Consider the following 12581-nt stretch of genomic DNA (forward strand, 5'->3'; position numbering starts at 1 on the left):
CCCTTCCTGTTCCAACATGACTGCTCACCAGTGCACAAAGCAAGGTCAATAAAGACATGAAGGGCCCTGAAGCCTCCACCTGAAACTCGCTCATCCATGTCTCTATGGACCTTGCTTTGTGCACTGGTGTGCAGTCATGTAAGAACAGGAAGGGGTCATCCCCAAAGTCCTCCCACAAAGTTGTGAGCATGCAATTGTCCAAATTGTCTTGGTATGCTGACACCTTAAGAGTTCCTTTCACTGGAACTAAGGGGCCAATCCCAACCCCTGAAAAACAACCCCCCACCATAATCCCCCCTCCACCAAATGATTTGGACCAGTGCACAAAGCAAGGGCCATAAAGACATGGATGAATGAGTTTGGGGTGGAGGAACTTGACTGACCTGCACAGAGTCCTGACCTCAACCCGATAGAACACCTTTGGGATGAATTAGATTAGAGACTGCAAGCCAGGCCTTCTCACAAATGATCCATCAAGTTGGATTTCCACCATCCTTTGCGATTATCCCTCCATTCGGCTCACTGTGGTCTGATCGCTCTTCTCCATTACATTTTACATTTTCGCTCATAGGATACATCCTTGGCCAGCTTCGTTCTGAGATTCAGAGCCAACAAAAATGGAGGTAGATAGATTTCCAGGAAGACGTGGCCTAAACTGAGGACTGAGGCACTTTGCAGCTGTAAACAGGTTTGTATTTGATTTCATTGTGATGGAGAGGAGTAATTAAATTGTACGGCTTAAACACAGACTACTGCTTGTCCTGCACTTAAGAGGAGGCCAGGCCAGGGCACACACAGGGGCCATTGTGTTCCTGATGAGCATAAACAAACAGCGGTGATGAAACACACAATTAGAATGGATGGTGGCCATTTTGCAAACAATGGTGAACTATCACTGCAGGCGAGAATGGCATTTAGGCCAACGTGTCTCTGAAAAGGGTATTGTGATGTTTGATGAGTCCAATCTGAAGCTAATTACTGATTACATGGAAGGAGTGATAGCGCATTTCAATGGTTTATTTACAGAACGCAATCAGAGGGGGGGGGGGGGGGCAGCCAGGGCAGGTGCCTGCGTGGTAAACCAGCGCTGAGCATACTCTGGGCCAGGAGTTCTCAACTTTTTATAGACCAGGCCACAGTAGATTCCACCAAAACCTTCCGTGACCCAACACTAAAGAATAAAATGTATATTCACACAATAAAAGTATTGGAACACAAAACGTGGTAAAATATTGGAAGGCTCTGGATGGGGCTGGGTGTCTCTGTGGGGGGGAATAGGGTTTTCATAAGGGGTTAGGCTTGGTGACATTGTAGAAGTATGAGGTTTCTGGAGAGGGTTGTGGGGCATGGTGGATGGTTGGGGGGCACTGTGGGAGTTGGGGGTCTCTGTGGATGGCTGTAGGCATTGAGGCAGACTGGTGAGCACTGTCAGAGGTTGGGGGGGCACTGCTGGGGGTTACTATGAAGGGGCTGTAGGCTTTGCAGCAGGCTGGTGACCACTGTGGGAGGTTGGAGGAAGCACAGTGGGAGGTTGGGGGGTCACTGTTTGGGGTTACTATGGAGCAGGCTGGTGAGTACCGTGGGAGTCTGGGCAGCACACTGGGAGGTTGGGAGGGGAACTGTGGGAGTTTTGGGGGGGGGGCACTATTGAAGGTTACAATTTAGGGCTGTAGGCTTTGCAGCAGGCTGGTGACCACTGTGGGGGTCTGGGCAGCACTGTGGGAGGTTGGATGGGGCACTGTTTGGGGTTACTATGGAGCAGGCTGGTGATCACTGTGGGGGTCTGGGCAGCACTGTGGGAGGTTGGATGGGGCACTGTTTGGGGTTACTATGGAGCAGGCTGGTGAGCACTGTAGGAGTCTGGGCAGCACTGTGGGAGGTTGGAAGGGCAACTGTGGGAGTTTAGGAGGGGGGGGGGGCACTGTTGGAGGTTACAATTTAGGGCTGTAGGCTTTACAGCAGGCTGGTGAGCACTGTGGGAGTCTGGGCAGCACTGTGCGAGGTTGGAGAGGGCACTGTGGGACACTGTTGGGGTTACTATGGAGAGCTGTAGGCTTTGTAGCAGGCTGGTGAGCACTGTGGGAGTGTGGGCAGCACTGTGGGATGTTGGGGGCACTCTGGGACACTGTTGGGGGTCACTATAGAGGGCTGTAAGCTTTGTGTCAGTCTAGTGAGCACTGTGGGAGTCTGGGCAGCACTGTGGCAGATTGGAGGGGGCACTGTGGAGGCTGAGAGTTCTTGGGGGGGGGGGGGGCATGGCCCATGGGTGCACTGTGGGCCACTATGGGAGCATGGGGGGCACCATGGAAGCTGGGAGGCACAGTGGGAGGTTAGGAGATTTGCTGCAGAGTGTAGGACTGCAGATTAAAACAGGGTGCCATGAAGTGGCTCTGCAGCTTTCACATGCGTTTGCAAATGTGTGTCAACTAAACCCCTGTTCTTTGTACAAAGAGACAGGTCTTATTTGGTTGCTGACAGACTGGAGGGTGAGTACATCAGACTGGGGGCTGGCTGATTTTCATGCACCTCTTTTTTTCTTGTTATAGGGATGGAGACGCCAGGCAACACCAGCTTGGGTCTCATCTAAAGTCCCACCTAGTCCAATATGTTTAGGAGATTTGCTGCTGGCTGGATGCTCGGGAAATGGGAGGTTATGGCCGGGGCAGTGGTCCATGGCCTGGTGGTTGAGAACCACTGCTTTATGCTGCATTCACGTTGGTGGAGAATGCAAGAGAACATCTGGCATCCATGTTTTTTTTTTTCAGCCTCTGTCTGGCCTATGGCTGCCATCTCTTTTGTGATGAGTGTGCCCACCGAGGGAAGCCACTGAAGTCAAAGCTTATCATGGTGTGAATGTGGCATGTACCATGCAGGCTGTCATGATGAGACACCATAGGCTCCATTCAAAAAGCAAATCCACCCGGAAAAAATATATTTATTTTCCGAAATGTAACAGATATTTTCAGTTGGGTTCAAAATTTGACAATCAGTCACGTGGCTAAAATAGAGATACTTTGGCCCCTTTCACACGAATGATCTGATCTGATCCGCCTGTCAGTTTTTTAGGCGGATCTGATCGAATCCTCCATGCATCCCTATGGGGCAGCAGATGTCAGCGGAGACACCTCCGCTGACACCCGCTGCCATCCGCATCCAATCCTGTCCGTGAAATTCAGACAGATGGAAACTCTATTTTCCATCCGTCCAGGGGATCGGATTGGATGGGATGGGATGAGAACGGACAGGCGGTCCGCTCTCATCCGATTCCCCATAGAGAGCAGCGGGGCTCTGACACCTCCCTCTCCGCACACAGAGCGGAGGCGGAGCTGTCATCCGCCTGCTCAGCGGGGATCGATCCGCCGATCCCCGCTGAGCAGAGCACGGTCCTCAACGGAATGCGGACCATGTGAAAGGAGCCTAAGGGCTCTTTCACACGGGCGTCCCGTATGTCCGTTTTTCATCCCATCCGTTTGCGGATGAAAAACGGACATAATGTATCTCTATGTAAATACGGATGTCATCGGATGATCATCCTCTGACATCCGTTTTTTGTCAGTTCAGTTCAGTTTTTTTGAACGGAGGAGAACCCTATTTTTTCTTCCTTTCAAAAAACGGAACTGATGCAAAAACGGATGTCAGTGGTGTCATCCGCAGACATCCGTATTTACATAGACATGCATTATGTCAGTTTTTCATCCGCAAATGGATGGGATGAAAAACTGACATATGGACCGGATGACACAAGTGTCATCCGTGTCCGTTACAAAAAAAAAAAAAAAGGACCTGATCGGGCAAAAAAAAGGAACGCCCGTGTGAAAGAGCCCTTAAAGAAGTTCTTTATTCCCTGCACCAAATGAAAAGTCAACAGCTACAAATACTGCAGCTGCTGACTTTTACCTGTCCAGGGATCCAGCGTTATCCTCACCTGAGCCAGTTCTTATTCAGTCTTTGGGTCCCCAAGCCCAGAGCACTGCTCCCCGCCTTGTGAATGGTCCCGCAGCCTTCTGTGACATGTCCCAAGAGCCTGCGGGTGGGGGGTTGGACTGAACTTACACTTGGATCGCCCAGGTGATCTGGGTGGTAGTGGGAGCGGGTAACTGTCAAAACCAGCCCCCCGCTCCCTCTAAAAAAATATATAATTTACCAAAAGTTGAAGAGGAGGCTAAAAAAGGAAAGTTCCTTTTTAGGGGTGAAGTTCTGCTTTAAGCTTGTATTCAGACTTTGCGAAATGACGCTTGTGACCGATGAATGCAGATAGAACCCCACCGCAGTCCTCATGGCTGCCAATAGGGGCAGAGCTGGGAAACCTTCCTCCCTCTACAGAAAACAAAAGTAAAAGAGTTTTATTGAAATATATTAAAGTACAAATATAGGCAAAACTTTTTTTTATTTTGGGTTCATTACTGGGGGGGGGGGGGGGATGCTTATAACCCATCAGGTTTTGTTTTCAGCATCTGTGTCCCATTGCGATGATTTTCCTTCACTTCCTGTCCCATAGCCAAACAGGAAGAGAGAGGAAATCCCTGCAAATAAAGGGAATCGCTTGGGGACCCCCCAGGTCACCAGAACCAGTGTCCCCATTGGAAAGATTTCCCCTCTTAATTTTCTGGGGACAACCTAATTTTTTGGATTATCTTTTACTTTCAAAGATAATGGTAAACGGGAGAAATAGAGAGGAGGAATCTCCCTAACGGGGACACAGACAGCAATAAAAACCTGACACAGGTTCTAATCCCTCTCCATTCTTTCTGATCTGGTAATGACAATCTTTATGGGGGTGATGAAGGGGACAATGACAGCCCTTATATAGGGGATGAAGGGGTTGATGACAGTTCTTATATGATTGATAAAGAGGTTAACGACAGTCTTTACAGGGCTGATGAAGGGGTTAATGACAGTTTTTATATGGGTGATGAAAGGGTTAATGATAGTCCTTATATAGGGGATGAAAGGGTTAATGACAGTCCTCCTATGGCTGATGAAGGGGTTAATGACAGTTCTTATATGGGTGATGAAGGGGTTAATGACAGTCCTCCTATGGGTGATGAAGGGGTTAATGACAGTTCTTATATGGGTGATGAAGGGGTTAATGACAGTCCTCCTATGGGTGATGAAGGGGTTAATGACAGTCCTCCTATGGGTGATGAAGGGGTTAATGTGCCCCTTACTATACACAGGTGAGTACAGAGCTGGGTGGGAGGGGCAGCTCCTGTCACGTGGTATTACTGTTGATTCTCGGCATCAGCGGACAGCCGTATCAGCCAATCAGGAGAAGGGGGCGGGTGAAGTCAACCAATCAGCTGCCGGGCTCCTCCCCGGATCCCTCTCTAGTCCCGGTCAGTTTGGGGAAGCCGCGTGGCCTCTTCTGGTCAGGTGTGTGAGGAGAGAGAATGTTACATTGTATCCTCCGTGCCAAGCAGTGTTATATTGTATGATGGGGGTGTGTCCTCAGTGTTACATTGTATCCTCCGTGCCAAGCAGTGTTACATTGTATGATGGGTGTCCTCAGTGTTACATTGTATGATGGGTGTCCTCAGTGTTACATTGTATGATGGGTGTCCTCAGTGTTACATTGTATGATGTGTGTCCTCAGTGTTACATTGTATGATGGGTGTCCTCAGTGTTACATTGTATGATGTGTGTCCTCAGTGTTACATTGTATGATGGATGTGTCCTCAGTGTTACATTGTATGATGGATGTGTCCTCAGTGTTACATTGTATGATGGATGTGTCCTCAGTGTTACATTGTATGATGGATGTGTCCTCAGTGTTACATTGTATGATGGGTGTGTCCTCAGTGTTACATTGTATGATGGGTGTGTCCTCAGTGTTACATTGTATGATGGGTGTGTCCTCAGTGTTACATTGTATGATGGGTGTGTCCTCAGTGTTACATTGTATGATGGGTGTGTCCTCAGTGTTACATTGTATGATGTGTGTGTCCTCAGTGTTACATTGTATGATGTGTCCTCAGTGCTACATTGTATGATGGGTGTCCTCAGTGTTACATTGTATGATGTGTGTCCTCAGTGTTACATTGTATGATGGATGTGTCCTCAGTGTTACATTGTATGATGGATGTGTCCTCAGTGTTACATTGTATGATGGGTGTGTCCTCAGTGTTACATTGTATGATGGGTGTGTCCTCAGTGTTACATTGTATGATGTGTGTCCTCAGTGTTACATTGTATGATGGATGTGTCCTCAGTGTTACATTGTATGATGGATGTGTCCTCAGTGTTACATTGTATGATGGATGTGTCCTCAGTGTTACATTGTATGGTGTGTGTGTCCTCAGTGTTACATTGTATGATGGATGTGTCCTCAGTGTTACATTGTATGGTGTGTGTGTCCTCAGTGTTACATTGTATGATGGATGTGTCCTCAGTGTTACATTGTATGATGGATGTGTCCTCAGTGTTACATTGTATGATGTGTGTGTGTCCTCAGTGTTACATTGTATGATGGATGTGTCCTCAGTGTTACATTGTATGATGTGTGTGTCCTCAGTGTTACATTGTATGGTGTGTGTGTCCTCAGTGTTACATTGTATGATGGATGTGTCCTCAGTGTTACATTGTATGATGGGTGTGTCCTCAGTGTTACATTGTATGATGGATGTGTCCTCAGTGTTACATTGTATGATGGATGTGTCCTCAGTGTTACATTGTATGGTGTGTGTGTCCTCAGTGTTACATTGTATGATGGGGGTGTGTCCTCAGTGTTACATTGTATGATGGGTGTGTCCTCAGTGTTACATTGTATGATGGATGTGTCCTCAGTGTTACATTGTATGATGGGTGTGTCCTCAGTGTTACATTGTATGATGTGTGTCCTCAGTGTTACATTGTATGATGTGTGTCCTCAGTGTTACATTGTATGATGTGTGTCCTCAGTGTTACATTGTATGATGTGTCCTCAGTGTTACATTGTATGATGTGTCCTCAGTGTTACATTGTATGATGGGTGTGTCCTCAGTGTTACATTGTATGATGGATGTGTCCTCAGTGTTACATTGTATGGTGTGTGTGTCCTCAGTGTTACATTGTATGATGGGTGTGTCCTCAGTGTTACATTGTATGATGGGTGTGTCCTCAGTGTTACATTGTATGAGAAATAAAGACACCTGTAAGGCAATGATATAATGTGCTAGTATGAATAGCATACTAGCACATTATGAAATACCTTGCAATGAAGCCAATCTGCACTGAGCTGTCACCGCTGAGAGAGCTGACTTCTTCCCCCGGTCTTTCTCCCAGGTTTGAGCGCTCCAGCTAAGTGATTGGCCGGAGCCACAATGATGTCACTCCCATGCATGCGCATCGGGAGTTCTTTGTTATGGCACAAAGCTCTGGCAAAATATGCCGGACCTTCAGAGTGCAAACATCAGTGACGTGACTGACTGCATCCAGGGTGAAGATTTCCTGCTATAGACTTACCTACTATAAGCCTTATTATAGACTTACCTACTATAGGCCTTATTATAGACTTACCTACTATAGGCCTTATTATAGACTTACCTACTATGGGCCTTATTATAGACTTACCTGCTATAGGCCTTATTATAGACTTACCTGTAGGTAAAATTACCAATCTGGATTTACTACCGTTTTAAAAATCATTTATTGCCTGAAGATCACATTAAACCCCCAAACATTATATATTTTCTTAAAGCGGACACCAGAAAGAATAAAATAGTGATGGTTCCAATTTTTATGTCACTTCATATTACCGCAAAGCTCTAGGAAACACAAAATCTCAGTTAAAAATTTAGGGCAAGCCAACACCATAAAGTATCTACATTTTTTGGTAGAATGTAAAAGACGAGATTTCACCGAATAAATAGATACCCAACATCTCAAATCTTAAGTTTGTGCGCCTGTGAAATGGTGACAAATTTCAGTACCCTATATTTTCTGTAGGCGACGCTTCAAAAGCCCCCTATTTAGTGTTATGGGGGAAGTCTGGTGGTAGAATTATTTCTCTCACTCTAGCGCGAACAACAATGTGTATTGTGTATCGCAATTAATATTTTAAAACTTAGGCACCCCCAACACCTGCATTTACATTTGTAGGAGGTGCATATACAGTATCTCACAAAAGTAAGTACACCCCTCACATTTTTGTAAATATTTTATTCTATTTTTTCATGTGACAACACTGAAGAAATGAGACTTTGCTACAATGTAAAGTAGTGAGTGTACAGCTTGTATAACTGTGTAAATTTGCTGTCCCCTCAAAATAACTCAACACACAGCCATTAATGTCTAAACCGCTGGCAACAAAAGTCAGTACACCCCTAAGTGTCAATGTTCAAATTGGGCCAAAAATGTCAATATTTTTTGTGGCCACCATTATTTTTCAGCACTGCCTTAACCCTCTTGGGCATGGAGTTCCCCAGAGCTTCTCAGGTTGCCACTGGAGTCCTCTTCCCCTCCTCCGTGATGTCATCACAGAGCTGGTGGATGTTAGAGACCTTGCGCTCCTCCACCTTCTGTTTGAGGATGTCCCACAGATAATAGGGTTTAGGTCTGGAGACATACTTGGTCAGTCCATCACCTTTACCCTCAGCTTCTTTAGCAAAGCAGTGGTTGTCTTGGAGGTGTTTGGGGTCGTTATCATGTTGGAATATTGCCCTGCGGCCCAGTCTCTGAAGGGAGGGTATAATGCTCTGCTTCAGTATGTCACAGTACATATTGGCATTCATGGTTCCCTCAATGAACTGTAGCTCCCCAGTGCCGGCAGCACTCATGCAGCCCCAGACCATGACACTCCCACCACCATGCTTGACTGTAGGAAGACACACTTGTCTTTGTACTCCTCACCTGGTTGCCCCCACACACGCCTGACACCATCTGAACCAAATAAGTTTATCTTGGTCTCATCAGACCACGGGCGATGGTTCCAGTAATCCATGTCCTTAGTCTGCTTGTCTTTACCAAACTTGTTTGTGGGCTTTCTTGTGCATCATCCTTAGAAGAGGCTTCCTTCTGGGATGACAGCCATGCAGACCATTTGATGCAGTGTGCGGCGTATGGTCTGAGCACTGACAGGCTGACCCCCCACCCCTTCAATCTCTGCAGCAATGCTGCCAGCACTCATACGTCTATTTCCCAAAGACAACCTCTGGATATGACGCTGAGCATGTGCACTCAACTTCTTTGGTCGACCATGGTGAGGCCTGTTTGGAGTGGAACCTATCCTGTTAAACCGCTGTACGGTCTTGGCCACCGTGGTGCAGCTCAGTTTCAGGTTCTTGGCAATCTTCTTATAGCCTAGGCCATCTTTATGTAGAGCAACATTTTTTTTTCAGATCCTCAGAGAGTTCTTTGCCATGAGGTGCCATGTTGAACTTCCAGTGACCAGTATGAGAGAGTGAGAGTGATGACACCAAATTTAACACACCTGCTCCCAATTCACACCTGAGACCTTGTAACACTAACGAGTCACATGACACTGGGGAGGGAAAATGGCTAATTGGGTCCAATCAAACATTTTTACTGTTTAGACATTAATGGCTGTGTGTTGAGTTATTTTGAGGGGACAGCAAATTTACACTGTTATACAAGCTGTACACTCACTACTTTACATTGTAACAAAGTCTCATTTCTTCAGTGTTGTCACATGAAAAGATAGAATAAAATATTTACAAAAATGTGAGGGGTGTACTTACTTTTCTGAGATACTGTATGTGGGGGGGGGGGGGGGACTCGCATTTTTTCTGGGGGAGGTTTTATATGTTTGTTCGTAACATTTTTTTTTTTCCCTTAACTTTTTTTTTTTTCTCAAAAAGTCCCCTATGTGATGATTTTTTGATGACCGGTTCTCTTAAATGAGACAAGCAGGGTCTAAAAGACTCTCTGGGCTCCACTGAATGTATTGCAATGCAATATCCCTTTCCGGCTTTGCTAGCCAGGGACACTGAGAGGCCTACCTGGAAGCAATGTCATACACAACGTTTTCTGGGTCACAGCAAGAAGCTGAGGAGAGCGGAGGTGTGTCCATTCTCCTTCCCACTTCTCGCCATGTCAGTCCCAGGCCTGCAGATGGGCAAGTGGAGGCGGCAATACAAGGGGGGGACCCATACCAGGGGGGTGTGGAGTCAATTGAGCAGCAGCACAGGTGCCTAAATGCATCCACCTGGCAGGAAGGAGTCTGCCAGTTGGATTTACACACAATTGGGGGGCCTGAGGTGTGTGAACCCCCCCGCTGTCAGGTCTGTATGATGTAGGGACCTGGTAGTGAAATGGTTACAAATTCACCCTGCCTGTTATTGGCTGCGAGAACCCCAGCAGGAGGGGGGGGGGGGTCTTCCCAGGGGGCGTCCCAGTGTCAGTTCCACTATGAACTGTAAGTAGGCGGCCCTATTAAAGGCAATGGGAGGGCTCAGCTTATCGCACCCACTAGCATGTAATTGCTCCTGCAGGGATCAAATGCGACTGACTGCTGCCTTAGTGGTGGGACTGCCTACTCAGAGCCAATCACAGGAACCCTTGTTGGGGGTTCTCGCATCCAATTGCAGGCAGGTTGCCTTATCAGGTGTGAATGCATTCCTAGGCTAGGTTCACACTTGTGTAGGTGGTGTTGGGTGCAGGATAGCGTGTAAATCTCAACTGTTCCTGCACCCTCTACCCTGTGTAGCCAAAAGTTGCTGCTCTTTTGCAGACACATGGGGCTGCCATTCATACCATTTTGTTGTAGCCCCGAATGGGCCTGATGAGCCGGTTATCAGCCCACCGAGCACCTGAAAGTTGAATGGCCAGTCGGTTGGATAACAAACCAAGGCATTTCAACGGCATCCTTTTAGTTTGTTTTTCAAACCACTTTAACTGGTATATTTAAGTAAATATGAAAAAATAATCATTGTTCGGGCTTGCATAGCCTTCAAATTAGACTAATTCATCGCTGTGTTGTGTTCACAGCCCTATGAATCCCCATGAAGACAGTTCTGATGCTGCTGCTCCAGTGGAGGGGACAGGGATTGGCCAGCCAGTGGACGTGGTAGGTGGTTTTCATGGTCTTGGACACGCATATAGATAATTGGATTTCCTCAAATTGTCTAAAAAGATAATGGCTACTATACAATATACAATGCCTAGAAAAATAATTCACCCCCTGGAGGTTTTCATGTTTCATTGTCCTAGAACACGGAGTCACAGTAGATTTATTTATTTTGTACTAATTATTAGAAAGATCCACTTTAGTGCCAAAGAGAAAACGCATCTCTGCAAAGTCATTTAACCACTTCTGGACCGGAAGGAAGGATTTTCCCCTTAATGACCAGGCCATTTTTTGCGATACAGCACTGTGTTACTTTAACTGACAATTAGAATGAGAATTAGAATGCTCCATTACATTGGTGGTCAGTGGGAAGAATGCTCCTTACATTGGCAGTCAGTGGGAAGAATGTCCCTTACATTGGTGGTCAGTGGGAAGAATGCTCCTTACATTGGTGGTCAGTGGGAAGAATGCCCCTTACATTGGTGGTCAGTGGGAAGAATGCCCCTTACATTGGTGGTCAGTGGGAAGAATGCCCCTTACATTGGTGGTCAGTGGGAAGAATGCCCCTTACATTGGTGGTCAGTGGGAAGAATGCCCCTTACATTGGTGATCATTGGGAAGAATGCCCCTTACATTGGAGGTCAGTGGGAACGATGTCCCTTACATTGGTGATCAGTGGGAAGAATGTCCCTTACATTGGCGCTCATTGGGAAGAATGTTCCTTACATTGGCGGTCAGTGGGAAGAATGTCCCTTACATTGGCGCTCATTGGGAAGAATGCCCCTTACATTGGCGGTCAGTGGGAAGAATGTTCCTTACATTGGCGGTCAGTGGGAAGAATGCCCCTTACATTGGCGGTCAGTGGGAAGAATGCCCCTTACATTGGCGGTCAGTGGGAAGAATGTTCCTTACATTGGCGGTCAGTGGGAAGGATGCCCCTTACATTGGCGGTCAGTGGGAAGAATGCCCCTTACATTGGCGGTCAGTGGTAAGAATGCCCCTTACATTGGCGGTCAGTGGTAAGAATGCCCCCTACATTGGCGGTCAGTGGGGAGAATGTTCCATACATTGGCGGTCAGTGGGAAGAATGCCCCTTACATTGGCGGTCAGTGGGAAGAATGCCCCTTACATTGGCGGTCAGTGGGAAGAATGTTCCTTACATTGACGGTCAGTGGGAAGGATGCCCCTTACATTGGCGGTCAGTGGGAAGGATGCCCCTTACATTGGCGGTCAGTGGGAAGGATGCCCCTTACATTGGCGGTCAGTGGGAAGAATGTTCCTTACATTGACGGTCAGTGGGAAGAATGCTCCTTACATTGGTGGTCAGTGGGAAGGATGCCCCTTACATTGGCGGTCAGTGGGAAGAATGCCCCTTACATTGGCGGTCAGTGGGAAGAATGTTCCTTACATTGACGGTCAGTGGGAAGAATGCCCCTTACATTGGCGGTCAGTGAGAAGAATGCCCCTTACATTGGCGGTCAGTGGGAAGAAGGCGCCTTACATTGGCGGTCAGTGGGAAGAAGGCGCCTTACATTGGCGGTCAGTGGGAAGAAGGCCCCTTACATTGGCGGTCAGTGGG

General features: G+C 47.1%; 1 protein-coding gene across 4 annotated transcripts in view; it reads left to right on the forward strand.

Moving 5' to 3' along the window:
• The first annotated feature begins 5311 nt into the window (after positions 1-5311).
• B3GNTL1 (UDP-GlcNAc:betaGal beta-1,3-N-acetylglucosaminyltransferase like 1) overlaps positions 5312-12581 on the forward strand; it is a 387185-nt gene continuing 379915 nt past the window's right edge. For all 4 annotated transcript variants that reach the window (XM_082272696.1, XM_082272695.1, XM_082272698.1 and 1 more), the window contains exons 1-2: positions 5312-5373; positions 10924-11002. In XM_082272696.1, coding sequence (XP_082128822.1) covers positions 10928-11002 — 75 coding nt within the window. In that variant the 5' untranslated portion in view covers positions 5312-5373; positions 10924-10927. The remainder of the gene's footprint in view (positions 5374-10923; positions 11003-12581) is intronic.

This window comes from Pelophylax lessonae, assembly GCF_965119305.1.
Source record: "Pelophylax lessonae genome assembly, chromosome: 11".
Taxonomy (NCBI): Eukaryota; Metazoa; Chordata; class Amphibia; order Anura; family Ranidae; genus Pelophylax; species Pelophylax lessonae.